This window comes from Sceloporus occidentalis, unplaced genomic scaffold (genome assembly GCF_023333645.1).
Source record: "Sceloporus occidentalis isolate IW3139 unplaced genomic scaffold, rSceOcc1.0.p SCAF_15, whole genome shotgun sequence".
NCBI classification, from domain to species: domain Eukaryota; kingdom Metazoa; phylum Chordata; class Lepidosauria; order Squamata; family Phrynosomatidae; genus Sceloporus; species Sceloporus occidentalis.
The window spans coordinates 9,987,462-10,004,992 of NW_028316995.1; the positions used below are offsets into that span (position 1 = coordinate 9,987,462).

Consider the following 17,531-nt stretch of genomic DNA (forward strand, 5'->3'; position numbering starts at 1 on the left):
TTTTCTACTTTTACTCGTGATAACCCCGTATGCATTTGATATACAGAAAAACATCCACAACATCCACAATTTAACTGCCCTAAAGAAACCTTCCCTATATTTAAGACGAAAGCTAATTTCTTCCAATCTTTTTTTTTTTACTAACTTTATTTAATTAATCATATATGTCAAAAGCAAACATTCATATTTCTACATAAACCTTACAAAAATACCATTAGGATACTTATAGTCACAATTTAAACTCAATGCCTTTCAATCAACTATATTCTAAGTACCCATACAACAAATATAAATAAATAAAATTCCAGATGCCGTTTGAAAAACCAAACCACGCTAATAAAATATACTACTATGTTCAAGCTTCGTCTCTCCTATCTTGGTTATTAAATGTTTCTCTTTTCTTAATCCATTTCGCATACAAAACTATTTTTATAAGTAGCTGTATTTACCCATCTCAGGCCTTTTTCCATCCTAAATTGGAAAATTATTTTTTAAGTGGGTTCCAGGTTTTTTTATCCATTCCCATGCAAATAATTTTGTAACAACCAGTAAGGGAATCTGTAAACACTGTTGTTTTCTCCCTAAATATCTTTTGGCCAATAAAGAGGTAATAAGGCCATCTCTGGTCTCCATCAAACACCTTTGGGAGGAACTGGAACGGACATTGCGAGCCAGGCCTTCTCATCCAACATCAGTGCCTGACCTCTGCTGACAAATGCTCTGCTAGATGAATGGGCCAAAATTCCAACATAAACACTCCAAAATATTGTGGAAAGCCATCCCAGAAGAGTGTAAGCTGTAATTGCTGCAAAAGGGAGGACCAACTACATAATAATATCTACGTATTTAGAATGTGATGTCATCAAAGTCCCTGTTTGTGTGATGGTCAGGTGTGCCAATACTTTTGTCTATATAGTGTACTTTTCTGTTGCCTCTTCCAACAGTATTTTAAGTGAAGACCTACAGAGCGTAAATTTAGTCTTATAGAAATTTTCATATTATTTAACCATTTTGTTACATTCCATTCTTCTTCTGAAACATTATTTACATGAACAAGAGGTCAGTTTTGTTGGTTTCATTTATTTTTAAAATACTAACGAGAAGGTACATTAAAGGGAAACACAGTAATAATTAATTTTGTTGCCAAATAAATAGTTCTTCGTAATCCAAAACACAATCCAGATTTCAAAGTAAAGGAAAATAAACGGATCAAAAAAAGCTTAACAAAGAAGATTTATAAAATTATAGTGCACAAAAACTTGTAATTTCCAGGTATGCATCTGATTCTTACCCCAATGCTGGGTAACTGGAATAGAAAAAATGCATACTTTTCAAGGATCTAAATGACTCGACAAATCATGATCTTTCTGTGCAGTATGTTACTTGTCCAAAATAAATCTTCAGAGTTTGTTCACCTCCCCAAGTTTGTCAGAAATTCCAATATCTAGTTCTATTCCTTTGTCACTAAAATGTACGTTTTCACATACATCGTCAGGCCAGTTAGTTTGCCGTCACGTTCCACTGGGGATTACTATAGTGTTAGGTATTTTAGACAATTTGTGAAGCTCTTGCAGACAAGCATGAACCACCATAGGGGATAAACTAATTGTTGCCATATTAGTCAATGACTAATATGTTTTCGTGCTGAATTTTGTCATTTTGTCCAGTCATCTGTATGACGAACGAACAAATTCAATATTAGACGAAAGAAACAGAAAACGAATGTGTGCAGTATGAAAATTTTCGTCCATTTCTTTGTCGTGGCGGCCACCATTTTAACTACACTAGGAGGAGGAGAATCTCGCCATTATAATACAACAATTTCTACATGTTTATTTCTTGTTTTCATGCAAACAAGACGGAGGAATGGTATTTCTGAAAATGAAAATGTTGGACGAATTTCATCGAAGATGGCGACAGACAAAACATCCCCCCCCCCGAAAACAAACACAAACTTTGTCTTGGCTGTCCTTATATTAAGGCTTTAGGCTGTGTAATTGAACTCATGGGGCTGCATTAAAAGATATCTCCAGTGATTGTTTGCTTCCCGTAAGTCATAAGTCATTATAAGCTTCCTAAACAAAACTTCATTGCACATAGTACGTGTCCATGACTAGATTAGTTTTGTAGATTAGTATGTGCCTTCTGTATCAAAGGAATCCACTCAAAATACAAAAAAGCAGCCACTGTGTAAAAAAAAATAAAAAATGTTTGACCCATACAGTTTACAAACTGTTGTGGTTTCTCCCTGTATATTTTATGCAAAATAAGTAATCCAGAAGGGGGGACAATTTTTTTAGATTAAACAGATTTAGCACTTTACATTATGATAAAATGGGATGTACAATATGTGCAGTTAATAATTACTACATTGAACCTATAGACACTTTGGTTGGGTATGCATGCATTAGGATAGGAGGTCCCTGTTACAAAGTACAGTGTTCCGCCCTGTGCTAGAGCTTATTGGACGTATTGGGCATTTAGTTTTATTGCCTAGGGAATTGGGGGCCTAAAATTATTGGATCTGGATTAGGAGGTATTTTATGTGTATGCTTAAAGACAAAGTAAATACATCTAATTTGGCAATTGAGCTACTTGTTGTATATATTGATTCGTATAACCCCATCTTATCCCAAAAACAGGATATTAAACGTAATGCATCACAGAACAATTTGGATTTACAGAAATAAAAGGTGCTGCTTGAACGATGTTACAACCAAGAAAAACTTTTTTTAGATTTTACATTTTTTTACAGGAAATTAAAATCCCACAAACGTCTCAGGGGCAAGCTAACAAAAATCCCAACGTGTTATCTTTTTGTCCCCCCTCCCTGCTTCCCTTGTAAATAGTCTCATTTCTTTACTGTAAATCCTTTGGGCTTCAGGTTAGAACACATTAGACATTTTGTCTAAGAGGCAATTGTGTGTGACTCAACATTTTGCAAACATTAGCCATGCACTGTGGAAGTTAAGGATATATATTTTACAGCAGCGCTTAACTGTTATAATTTTAATTTAGGATCCCACCTTGAGAACCTCTTGGTAAAAACAAAGTCATAATGTTTCCATAAGTTAAGTGGAAACATATCGATATTTTTCAAGGAAGTCAAATTTTCTCATGTGTGAGGCTAAGTAGCTTAATAGTTCACTGCACGTCCAGGTTCATAATGATCATTCACTTTCCCCTGCAGATAATTATGGCATAATAAACTTGAATTTAATTAAAAAGAGGTTTTAAAGGAATGCACTGGATGCTGATGTTGAGTTTCACAAATCACATCTTAAACAACTGATACAGTATGTCTTATACATTGGCCAGAAATGAGTGAAACTCTTGATGTTTTTTTGTCCAAAAATCTTCATCATGACCAGCTGTCTGATTTCTAACTACAAAAAAAGAGACTTGTTTTTAGGTGAAGGAATAGTTAAAGAACCTTATCTTCGTATTCTTAGAGCCACAGGAGGACTTTAAGTAGATGTCAGACAACTTTCGGAGGTGTAACTGTTAGGCATATACCATAACTAGGGGCTAGGGTCCAAATTCCAGCTGGTGAAACTAGAAAGCCTTCACCTTCATATGGAATAATGATAATTGTGATATTTTATTATAACATAGATAAGTAAAGCTTTAGGATTGTCCTGTCCTTTAACCCCAATTTCTTGCTACCTTAACACATACGATTGGCATGTCCTGCAAGGACAACTCCAACTCGCTATGATCCTCTTCTATTCATGATTCAAGGCTCTTGGAAACTAAGCTTCTGAATATGAGTACAATGAGTAAAATGCTGGCCCTGATTCTGACAAAAACTGTGATAATTTTGTAGCCTTGATTCAACCTTGCGCAATGAGGCATAGAATGCCAGTATACTCATGTTATACTATGTTGTTTTGGTTTACTTTTAAAAAAATGTAGTACCCCATGAAAGAATCCCATATTTTATTGGCTTCAAGTTTCCTGTGGCTGTATCGGTCAAGTGAAGGCTTATTTCTTTTCGGTTCTGGGATTTTTTCTTTTTGCATATACTTATTAACCTTAATAGCATTCCCTTTACCAGTTTAATTTTGTTGAAGTTTTTATTACATTTGCCCTGTATGTTCATCTTAAACACCTTCTTGAGAAATGTTTTAATTTGTTTCAAGTGAAAAAGGAAGGGGGTTGCTAATATATATATATATATACTGTATATAATTACCACTGGCTACAAGATATTGTTCTTTCTATTCATCAAAAATAACATAATGAAGGACTTTTTCATAATTCCGCCAAACATTTGCAAAAAGGACAACATGACTATTTAAAGGGACCATGCAGCTATCATATGCATTAATTACTATTTTTTGAAACTAAGATAATAGTAAATTAGTCTCAAGACTTGCCAAATAATAAATATGTATCTTATTAAGGAGTATTCAGGCTAATACAGGTAGAAAAGAGGTATGCAGCCTAATACGAAGGCACAAATAATTCCATTAAGGAACCAGTAATGTCACTATATTCTGTTTTAAAGATATTTTGAAGTCTGTGTTTAATTTTACATTACATTCAGTAATACACTTGGTGGAACATTGGGTGCTGTGCTGAATTTTTAGTACTGCAATTATATACTTCAGTAAATAAAAAAGGAAATTGCTGTTCTTTAACCACATTTAATCCATTACTTTCGTACTCCTGCTGCAAAAATATAAAGGTTCACAAAGGATGGTTACACTGTAATGGGTTGGAATTAAGAGATTATGAATGTAACACAAACAAATAATACAAAATGTACCTGTATTTGTCAGATGAAAACTGGGGCAAAACAACATTTTGTAAAAAAAAAAAAAAACACAAAAAACTGTAAATTTCATATATCAGTCATATAAAATTATTTGATACAGTAGATTTTAACTTTGCAGCTACCTACATTTGCACACAGTGCTTGCTTTGCTGACAGAAATATCAGGATCGACGACTGCATTCTTAAGACCAAGGACTAGACAAGGTCTTTACAGCAGGGCAAGATGGGTTTAATTATTATTATTATTATTATTATTTAGTTATTGTTTTAAATAGCGCCATCAAATTCCATAGCGCTGTACAATGAGTAGACAGGACATAACAAGTAGTATGTAACATAACAATTTGACTTACAGAAACAACAGGTGAGGAGGGCCCTGCTCAAACGAGTGTACAATCTAGAGGGATTTAGGGTGTATTACACAATAGGTAAAAGGGGGTCTTAAGGGGTTTTTTGAAGGAACGAAGGCAGGGGAAAAGACGGATAGGCCAGGGGAGGATTTCCAAGTGAAATCTGATGTATACAGGCAACCAGTGAAGAGACTGACACAGGGCAGAGATGTTAGTGAAGCGATGGGAGAGGAAGATAAGTCTGGCAGCAGCATCCATGGTGGATCGTAGAGGGGTGCTAAGCTAAGACAGAGTTAAAATAATCAAGGCAGGAGATATTAAGGGCATGGGCAAGAGCCTTGGTGACATCCTGTGTTAGGAAGGGATGGATGTGGGCAATGTTTTTAAGATGGAGACAGCAGTTTTTAGAGACAGACTGAATGTGGGGGTGAACGAGATGTCAGAGTCAAGGGTGACACCAAGACAGCGAGCATGAGAAGACAGGGAGATGATAGCACCATTAACATTAAGGGAATCTGATGAGTGAATCTTAGCATTGGAGGGAAGATGAGAAGTTTCGTTTTGGAAATATTGAGTTTCAGGAAACGTGCAGACATCCAGGTAGAGACAGACTCAAGGCAGTTAGTTACACGATCGAAGACAGAGGGAGAGAGAGATCAGGAGAGGATATATAGATCTGGGTGTCATAAGAATTCAGGTGGTATTGAAAGCCAAAGGATGAGATTAGTCTGCCAAGTGAGGAAGTGTAAAGAGAGGGGTCCTAGAACTGAGCCTTGGGGGGACCCCGACTGAGAGGGGAGGGGAAGTTGTACTGGAGACAGAGATGCTGAAGGTACGATCAGAGAGGTAGGAAGTGAACCAGGAGAGAATACTGTCACAGAGACCAAAAGCATGAAGAGTTTGAAGGAGAAGATGGTAGTCCACAGTGTCGAAAGCAACAGAAATGTCCAGGATTAGCATGGAGAAGTGACCCTTGGATTTAGCAAACCTTAAAGTTGAGCAGACCCTCCTGGCACACAGGTGCCTTATTAATGGTGTCCAGAAAAAACTTTACATAGTTTGAGAGCCTCTTGTGTTAAAATGAAAAGCAGCCCCAATAATTCAGCTCCTTGGTATGCCTTAGATTGTTATTTTTGAATGGTATTTGCTGGGTATGTGTAATAAAATATATTCGGGCCAATACAAACTTCAAATAATTGGAACACATATAAATGTATGTGCGTCAAAAATAGGCAGAGTCACTTAGATGCAAACAAAGGTGAAACATTTAATACAAACAAAAATAGACGAATATAAAAAGTAGGTAACAAAAATACGAAACAAGTCTTACAAAACCTTGGAGAGGAATTTAGTTCATGACATCTGTCCTATGCATTCCTGAGGATGGAGGGAGGGAGGGAGTGTTGGGACGTGAAGAGTCCGTGGATGGCAAGTACATCTTCTCTCGACCTCTCTTCCCATGCCTCTCCATGTCTTACAAAAGCCTAGCTTATATGTGCCTTGGATAGTGATGTCAGTCTATTGGTCTTCACCTGATTGGGTAAACATGCTCACTAAGATCTTTACACGTCGAAATCCTATTTTAGGTAGTCACTGTACGTATATTGTAATGCCCTTTTAGAGTTACAACTATACCATGCATTAGCAAGTTACTATCCTATCTATAGAACGCCTGTTCAGCAAATCCTTCATTCCATATCTTAAGGTCAAGGAAACCTTGAAGCCTATCATTGAAACATATTAATATATCTTAATAATCATTTATTTATGAACAATGATTACATATCTTTGACTATTGCCTATACCAATAATTATATATGGTCCATTTCATATTACTAGGGTTAAAAGAGATGTTAAATGTGTTAGAATCTTTTACAGTATGCACTGAATTCTCGCTCTGCTTTGTGTAGAAATTATGGATGACAACTTGTAAAGCACTTTAATGAGATGCAGTTAGCAATTTGTCTACACTTTTATGGTCTATTTAGTATTCTTAAGCGTGTATGGAAGTGTCATATATTATTAATAGTGCCAAACTTTCTATAAATTTAACATCACATTCTTTAATGGCAGTTACAGAAAGAGAAACCTGAAAGCAAAAGGAAGTTATTATGTTTTACTCTTAGAGGTAAATGACCCTTCATGGTCTCACATACAATAATAATGATGGCATGCTAAAGGCCGAATGCAGGCACCGTATATATGGGAAATGAACTGGAAGAGAGTCCATCAATAAAGCTTCTAATGCTTTAGTCAGAGGTATCTATAACATTTGGGGGTATGGGAACCAAATTATGGGATTTGATTGCTGAATAATAAAAAAAAAATGCTATTATCTAATCTGGCAACATTTTTTTTACATTTTATTCTTATTTATATTAATATTAATAATATTTTAATATTATTTTTTAAAAAATATATTCAGAACAGAAACCCAGAATTCATTAGATTATTAACTATCACGGATTGAGGAAGCCAGGCTGCAATCAGATCACTCAACACTGATGTCTTCCCACTTCTCAGTATTACAAGTTGATACACTGGCATGGCTTTCTCCTAGTAACAAATTACTATTTTTTTTTTAAATAAGAGGTGAAATTGAAAAAAGAAAAAGCCTGAATATAAGACTACCCTATAAGAATAGTAATTCACATGTAAACTATTTTTTCATATTTAGTAAAAACTGAGAAAAATTATTTTGTTTTCATTTCCTTTTATTTGCCACTCTGCCCCCAGTTATGCACATCTGCCCCCCAGAAATGCCTTATACCCCCCTATATGCCATATGCTACTCTGCCTCCCAGATATGCCTTTTAACCCCCTATTTGCCACTCTGCTCCCAGATATCTCTTATAAACCCCTATTATGCCACTCTGCCTCCAGAAAACCATTATCACCCCCCCCCCCCGTCTTACCAGTGCATCCCTAGACTTGTCCTCCATGCTTCAGACTCCCTGGTGTGTAGTGGGGGCAGCCAGTGGAGGTATGTGCGATGCGCGCAGACAACCTCTGCTCCTGCTGGCTGGTACTTCCACTGGGGCTTCTATGACTAAGCACCGGAAGGTCATGTCATGCCAGTGCTCTGTCATAGAAGCCCCGGCGGAACTGCCGGCAACAGCGGAGGTTGTCTGCGCGCATCCCACAAACGTTCACCGGCTGCGGGATGCGCACAGACAACCTCCGCGCCGTGGCTTCTATGGTGGAGCACCGGAAGGTCATGTAATGCCGGTGCTCCGTCATAGAAGCCTCCAGAGGAAGTGCTGGCAGCAGCGGAGGCGCTGCGGGGGATCTGAATCTTAGTCTTGTATTCGGACCTCTATTTGAGCTCTGATTATAAGACGACATTTGCTCTAAAAAACAAAACAAAACCTTGTCTTATAATCAAGCTAACACGGCAAATATGATTTCCTTTCAGCTGCTCTATTCCTAGCTATCCATATGTAAAGCTACCAACATCTTTTGAAGTCATATTGGTACTTAATAGGACTGGTGATGATGATGATTTTGACAGTCTGGGCAATCCATCGGGGTGGGGGGCTGTAATCGTAAAAAAGAACCCGTGCATTAGACAGAAGTACTATATACTGTATTTGGTTGGCTCTCACTCTATTGATAAGATCACCTTTTGTTATGAAAGAATAGAGAGTTAAATACATAGAGGTGATCAATTCAGCCCTTGTACAGTAACACATAAAGATGTATATATTAAATTATGATATATAATAGCCATGATAGTTTCCATATTATCTTATCTACCTGTATCATGCAACATTTCCCCTGTGCTGGGTATTTTGTGTACTGTTTCTATAATCATACGTACTTTTAATATATTAAAGGCCAAATAAGTGTATTAAATATATATTTTGTTTATTTGTAGGCATTCCCTTGCATTTCTACCGGAATATATGGTAAGTCAAATTGTGGCTGACTTTTTTTTGACACCTTTTCAATGTTATAATAAATATGAACGATGCTTATTAAGTTCCTTTCATTGTAGATTTAACAGCTACTTCATTCTTATCACTTACATTATGAAAATGACAACAGTACGAACAGAAAACGTACCTTATGTGAGAAAGGGAAAATTGAATTATTTTTTGAAAGGTTGTTGCTTCGTATTTAAATAAGAAAATGGAAAGTTTTCTTTTGATTCGGGCAAGCGTATCGTTTGGCATTTGTGATTGCACACCCTCCATGAGAAATCATAGGGCCCCAATACAAACTTAAAGAGAGGGCCTGCTATCCCATCTCACCATGTGTTTCTCCTGGTCCGCTACCCCATGTTCCTCCTGCTTCCCTGCTTATCCTACTGCCCTGCTCCATGCTCGCAATTGGGCCATCATGCCCTAAAGCATGGGATGGGTCTATTGGGCCCCAATCCCCAGAAACAAGCCATTTAAGCCTCAAAGCTCATAAGGGCTCAGAGATAGGTAGTGGGTTTCGAGAGCCCAGCAGCAGGCAGTGGGGTCCATAGAGGTGGCCTGTGACAGATCATGAAGGCTAGGCCCCATACATGGGTACTAGTTAAACTCCCTGATGGCAGCCCTGCATGCTGGTACACATACATACCTGGGAACTTCTTGGCTTCGACTACCCGGAGCCTTCCCTTGCGGGACGTGGCCAGGATTGCACACTGACATCAGCGGGCGGTCCCACTGACGTCGGGGGAGTTCCCGCTGACGGCAGCGGGAAACACCCCCATTTAAAGAGGAGCAGGGCATGTCAAGACCCAGAGAACTGGAGGAGCAGCGCTCACTCATTAATCTCCGGGTCAAACCCGGAGAGTTCCCATGTATGTACACCTACTCCTACACCTACACCTGCTGAATTTAACACTTTTGTAACAACATAGCATTAGAGACATTCTTACTACAGCTGAATGCCACTAATTAATAATTATTATTTAATCACAAATTAAACAAAGTTTTGTCACATTCATAATTTAGTCAGGGGCACTTATTTGTTGTGTAGTAATAACATTCACTGATTGTTGTTACCAAAACAACTTCTAAAAAGTTTGTGTTATTTTTTTATGGCATTAAACCTTCAGAGAAAAAGATAAAATAGATGATCTGCTATACTTTATTTGCTTAGAATTCTAGAGAGCACAATAAATGCTGAAGTGGAACTGCAATGTTTTATGATTTTCAAGTATTACAAAAAAATCCAAAATGAACTCAGTATGTCTGATAACATAATCAGATTATTTTTCTTAACTAGAAATCTAATGATACTAATGATCTGAAAGAATTCCTTCATTTACTTTTATGAAAGCCAGTTCTTCCCTGGCTATTATCAACACAGTATGGATCGTAAAAGGTTATGCATGTATTAATGAGTAAAAGGTTGAATTGACCTAATAAAAGTAATTTAGTATGATTATAAAAATGTACCTGCCTGTTACAGGTTGTCAGTGGTCTATGGAACTGATGTCAGTGATTTATATGTGGTTCGCTAATTCTACAAGTGATGGTTAGTCACATTAAAAGCTTATTATAAAAATAGATAATTGTAGCCTATTTTAGAAGCTAGACGGCGTATAGTAAGATAGTATAAGAGATATTTATTGTATGTGACCTCTTCAAAAGGCATCTAACTGCTTTGATCTGTAGTTATAGTCAGGGATAGGCACACAGTAGGTATCCATATAAAGATTTTAATGTCCTTTGCAAGGCATTTGCTGCCTACTTCAGGTTATAGCGCAAACACAGAGAATGTCTAATTTCCCATGGACACAAGTCTGTCAAGTTCAATAGAAGGTGGACTCATCGCAAAGTCAAGGTTTATGAAGAAAGGCTCTCACCAATATACATGGTGAATGTCACTTAATGATAATACTGTGGAACTCTCAGGGTTTCACCCAGATCTCAGAGTCTCAGGGTGAAGGGGCATATTTCCAGGGTCACAGAATTTGTTACCAACTCCTTCCTATTATGCATTGCTGGGATCATATATAAGACTAATATTTGCTTTTGCTGCCATTATGTTATGATTCATATCCCTGCCTAAATGCAGGTGACTCAATTAAGTGTTAGAGCCCTTCGGTAAACACATATGGCGAGTCGCTACACAAAATGTTCAGGATGGGCAATTACAGTGTTGATATTTCAAGAGTCTCAGAGTCAGCTCATCTAGAAAGTTTCCAGATATGTACATGATGCAAGGTGGAGATAGCATGATCAACTTAACCATTTAATATTGGCTGGCTCTATAATGCTTGATTAACAGTGCTTGGTGCAAACCCTGGTTATATAAAAAAAGGCCAGAATGCCTGACATTGCCATAAATATTTTGAGTCACCCCAAAGGGTGTATCTAGACCTTGCTGAGATCTCCGATGCTCCCCCTGCTGGCAGATCACATGTACTGCTGTAGAACACTGCATTCATATTCCCCATCACTATATAATCTGCTGCAATGTGGATCACAACAAAAAAAGGGAGAAACATTGGAAATGTTTTTCTTTACATCCTGGAAATTCCACTTCTGCCAACCAAGCATCCCTGTAATTTCTATTCTTTTTGTATAAACAAAAGTGTTCTGCACTTTAAGAATTACACATAAAGCTGTTTTTTGTTTTGCAAAGTCTGTACTGTGAAAAACCTGAAACAGACTGAAAGTCTAAAAATATGTGACTTAGTTTATTGTTTTGGTACCATAAACCTTTGAAGTCTGACTTGTAAATACTTACTGTGGTTGATTTGAAATATGTCAGAATTTTGCTTTTAAATACACATTTTATATGCCCTTATAAGACCTTTCAGCTCCTGCTATTGCAGGTTATCTTGTACCAGTCATAGCTACTATTCATTTTAATGACAGTTACCATAGCACCAGTGGCAGTCATGATGATCTTCACAGGCGCTTTACACAGTTTGAATTTGATTGTGATTTTAAAACTATATATAAATATGTGTTTTAAGTTGAAAAATTTGTAAAAAAACTAAACAAAAAAAAAACATGAAAATTTAATTATTTTCCTCATTAGGCATGTGTTTATCTAAGGGCAACTTAGATCAATAGATAATTCAATAATATTAACATTAATTTCAGGAACATAAGGTAATATGAAAGTTTGCCAGTGGCTTATGTCTGCTTTTTTCCTTCTGCTTTGCAGTAAATATGCTTTGTATCCGTTGTGTGTCCTTGTAAGATACCTTACTAGAACATCATGTAAAATGTAGTTTTGTTTACAAAGACGTGTGGTTAATTAGCCACGAACATTCAGCACTGGTGGCACATTGTCCAATAATTCTTTATTGGAAAAAAGTAACAGAATATTTATCAGAACCATCATTAAGCAGGGCAAAAAACAAAATTTGGGCCTAGGATTACATTGGGTCCTTTCAGCCCCCACATTAGCCATCATAGTCTGGAAGTGGAGGTCTGTACTGCAGCTTTCACAGACCCCACAATAAGGCTAGGTTTCCACTTGTTTTTTTTTTTGCTAAAAACGCCCATAAAAACGCCAATAGCGCCACCTGGCGTTTTTTTTGTGAAAAAACGCTGCAGCCAGATGTTAGCTGTTCTTCAATAGGAAATCGCAGAATGCCATATCCACTTGGCGTTTTTTTGTTTGGCGTTTTTTCAGTCCTCTTTGGCGTTTTTTTGCTTTTTTGGGCTCTGTGGCAGTTTTTCGAAATCGCAGCATGTTGACACTCTGGCGTTTTTTGCAAGGAAATCTTGGCGTTTTTCTCCAATAGAAGTCTATGGGAGAGAAAAAACGCCATGAAAAAGCCATGTGGGTTTTATGCCTTGGCGTTTTTTATGGCTTTTTTTCCACAGTTACAATGTAGAGGATGGACCAAGTATCTGTGTGTCCTACGAGAAATAGGCTGGAAACAAACAGTTTCACACAAAACAAAGTTCATATTGAATTTTACACCATTTGGAACAAACATGCCATTACAAACAAACATACGCGACGCATCAACTGGATCCTGCGTGCCAAAAGCAACAGCAAACCATTTGCACCATCATTTGGGGCCAATCTTCCTAGAGGAGCAGACATTCAGAATAAAGCATGCCTTACAAACCACAGAAAAGAGACAAAAGGGTCCGCAGGGGCGTTTAAGTAGAACTCTACCAAGTAAATGACATCAGGAGGGGGCAGATACTTGCCATTTATCCTAATCCCTTTTAGCTGGGTGAAACTTCTAACTTGTAAAGGCTGGAAAAACTGCCTAAGGTCAAAAAAAGCAATTTCCACAGAAAGGCTAAAACGCCAGAAAAAACTCCAGAAAAAAACGCCAAAACGCAGGAAAATGCAGTGCCAGTTTTCTTGGCGTTTTTCATCAAGAAAAAAAACGCAGGACAAAAACCCAAGTGGAAACCTAGCCTAACAGCTCTTCTTCCCTCACGGCCTGCATACCACCTATTGTGGCAGAGAGGTATGATGTCCTATCCCAGTAACATGTGAATGCAGAACACAAAGGAATTAGTGGAGTGGCTTCAGCAGCTGCACAGACCTCCACGTATTAGTTACATGGACTGGGGGTAAATCTTTGGGGAAGCTTGTCCCAGGCCCCAATATCATACCAGGGAACTTCTATGGATAGGCTACCCAGAGATCTATGATAGCTATGATAGATGATGGACTTGCTGGAGATGGCTGCGCATGGGGGGTAGCCTCAGATTATTGTTATCCTCCCAATGTCACATGCTACGAAAAATGAGACTGTGGGACACCTGGAATGTTGGGAGATTTGTGACATAGGCATTGTGGTACAGAAGGGGCACCAGGTCTGAGTGGTCACCAAGCAGCCTGTTTAAAGCCTGAACTAATGACATCTAATATTGTTTATTAGCAAGACAGTGGGTTATTTTTTGAGCATACCTGTCCCTGGCATATATTTGCTCCCTAATATAACTGTAGATTTCTGCTGATCTCACATTCACAATGACATGATCTGAGACACTGTTATTTAGATTTAAATACAAGATGCAAGATTTAGATCTAAATACAAGATACACACAAGGGGGGCCTGAACATAGCTTACAGACAGGACACATTTTTTATGGAGCGTCCCTGTTACGTTTAGAGACAGGCCAGGTGGAAGAGCAGTTTAGAAGTATCACTGTCTACTTCCTTAAGACTCCTGGCTGGCAGATCAGTTTCCCACTAAGCAAAGGGGACCCAGTGCAGGAGGTGTCAGAGGTCTCAGTGACAATCCAGAATAAGGTGGCACGGTGACTTTTCTCTTGTAAATTAGCCCTATGTATGGTTGTACTGATGAGATGACCCTATATTCTTAGTTCTATAAAAAATATTGTTATTTCTTTGACCAGGTAGATACCTCAAACACACTCAGTCTAGTGTGGACTGCTGAGGACGAAGGCAGCTTCTATATGCCATCTCATCTAAAGGATAAAATGTTGGTTTCTTTACTTTAAAATACAGTAAATGGAGTAGGATTTTGGAACACAGCTAGTGTGATTTTTCTGTTTTGCTGTTTTTGGCTATAGGCTTGAAGTTAATATTCTGTGTTAATACACTGTGTAATCTTTTTAAACACATTTAGGCCATTGGTATTATCGTTTGCAGCCCTGAGAATTTATGAAAGGCTTGTACATTCTACTAATATTAATAGTTTTCTCCTTACTATTAAACATACCCAAATCCTCTGGGTCGCCGGAGCAGGGTCTTGGCACACCCCACCGCCCATTTCCCATTTAAATGGGGGTGTTTTTATGGAGACTACCTGTGTCCTCATCAATACATATGGCTCATGAGCAGAACATTTGAGACTTTACCTTCTCACCATTCCCTAGTTTTATCCCTCATTTGTACTCAATCTTTTTTTTTTTTTTTAGATAAAATAAATGCATTGTTAGAGGCTCAAACTAATTGTAATAATTGTAATTCCTACTATGCTTATCTCTGTTTGCTATGTTCGATCAGTGACTTGGACATGATCGTTTCTTGTAATTTAGTTGATTAGGCATTCGTAATATAGATAAGAAATGTGAAAGTTATTTAGACATGGGTATAATTATTGAGTGCAAATATTTTGATGTGATACATTTAGAATTTGCATTTAAAAAACATACATATATGAACAATGACATTGATGAAATATATTCAGTACATCCTGCAAGTACTTAAATATGAAATAGGTATTCTCTTATAAAGTGGCTGTAGCATTTTAAAAAATAAAAATGACTTCATGTAAATGTCTTGTGATCTCCTTAAGGTTTAGAACATTTTAAAAGAAAATCCACTATCCTTTTATTTGTTATGACTTCTGAAAACCGGTATCAGGGTTCTTTCTCTTCTCTAAAATTAACCTGGGACCTGTGTTAGTCTCAGAGAAGAAGAAACCAGTTTACATTACACCTGTCACAACTGCAGGATCAGGAAGGTTTGAGGGACATAGTTTGAGACTAGTAATTGCCAATCCATTTCTTCTTGTATAGCCTTTGCTGACAAATTAATCACCATCAAAAGTTGGCTACAAGAGAGCAGTAACCTGTGTGGCAAGAAAGAAAAATGAGGATTCTGTCTTGCCTGACAGCCTAATCATTCAATAATACCCCATTTGGCTCAACAAAAAGGGGGCAAGCCTGCATCTTACATGCCAGCTAAGACATCCTATAAACAAACTGTTCACTCTCCAGCTTATGGCTCGGGATGATGCGATAAAGGTTATTGAGTACTAGGTAGATACCTCGTCAATCAGGAAATACACAGAGGATCAAATGGATTAGCTGTGGGTTAACAAGATCAGTGAAGATAACTTGATCAGAATGAAAACCTAAATAATGATTTGATGTCTTCGCTCACGGGAGTCCTTTGACTCCTTACTGGACAGGAGAGATTTATATGGCAATATATATTATTGGGGATGACAGGTTGTAATAGTGTACATGCATTTATCAGCATTTTTGCTCCTAGAGTTCCATCATACTCTCTCTCTAGAGAGGGGGAGAGAGAGAGAGAGAAATAAAAACACATTTTAGCAGCATTAATACAGTCTAGGTAGCATGTCACTTAGCTATATGACAATAAAACATTACCATAGAAAAAGACACAGTGTTACAATTCTCATTGTTTCTACTTTGAATATTCTTGGGTGCAGTTATGAATTACAGGTGTTATACATGTTATTGTGTTTTCATTCTGTCATTTTATCAGAGGATTTTGTCATTTAAAAGGTACCACTAGGAACAAATACCATTGCCCCCTATATATGTCATACCCATACTTAGAAACTCTCCAGGATAGGCTTGAGTTCTTCCTATTCTGGAGGAGAAGCTTTGTGAAAGGATGGGCTAGCCACATGTGAGGACAATGCTAGCCGCAGATAGTCTTAAGCAGGTGTGGAGTAGGGGAAAATGGGCCACTCCCAAATAATAAACCGACCTGGAGACCCAGGAAACAGTGCTTCCAGAGACTCCGGGTCAGACATTGAGGTAATTACTAGTACTATAAATATAATAAAATAAATAGGGATTACATTACATTACATTTATTTATAAAGCGCCATCAGATTCCGCAACGCTGTTACAGTCAGTAGAATAATTTCACATACAATAACAAACTGGTGCAAAGGAGAAGAGGGCCCTGCTCTTGCGAATTTACAATCTAGTCGGTGGTTGAGGGGGAAGTGAGACAATAGGAGAGGACTGCTTGGATGAGGATGAGTTGATCTGGTTCCAATGATGTGTTGAAGCTGTTGATTGTTCAGATGGCTTGATTATGATGGTTGGGAGTACTGAGAAGGAATGTTGTACGCTTCCCTGAACAGGTGGGCTTTCAGAGAGGTTTTGAAAGTTGCGTATGAGGCCGAAAGTCAGACGGAATGGGGAAGGGAATTGGGGTGCTGCTTTGTAGTGTGATGTGCTCCTGAAAATTCTATAACAAGTTTTTAAGATGAATTTGCACACCACACAACACCAACGAGGTTTATCAATTGTAGTAGAGACTCCGTGGGTGTTAATGTGATGTGTAATGAACATACAAAGGTAGATTAGAAACCAAATCTAGTAAAGAAATTGATAGAAGTGGTTTCCTATTTTGTAATGCTACAGTAATATAACTTTGTTCTTGCTTGATCACATGGAGATTTGTATGTAATGGATGCTTGACCTATCTGTAGAAGGATGTGGGTTTATCGAGAACATTTCTGTGGCGATTCCAATGTGACTGCTGCATATTCAAATATAGTGATGTTTCTGCAGAGAACATGAATGCCCGGACGACAATCCCAGATTCAGGTGTATCTAGCGAAGGGTGGAAAAAATATAAATGTATGGTTATGTTCACTTGACCATAGAGTTTAGTATACTGAACTTTGCACTTAATTCTTGTAACCAATCTAGATTGGTATACTTTTTTATATAACCAATAGAATTAATTGTGCTCTCAAACAGTTCATTAAAAAGAGCATCTTTGGACCTCAG

The 17,531-nt window shown here is 37.7% G+C and overlaps 1 protein-coding gene across 1 annotated transcript in view; it reads left to right on the top strand.

The window, feature by feature from the left end:
• The window catches only part of LOC149303223 (ADP-ribose glycohydrolase MACROD2-like), an 806,633-nt gene that overhangs the window by 649,048 nt on the left and 140,054 nt on the right, over positions 1–17,531 (top strand). The window contains exon 7 of the mRNA XM_089481386.1: positions 9,008–9,038. Within this exon, the coding sequence (XP_089337512.1) occupies positions 9,008–9,038 (31 nt within the window). The remainder of the gene's footprint in view (positions 1–9,007; positions 9,039–17,531) is intronic.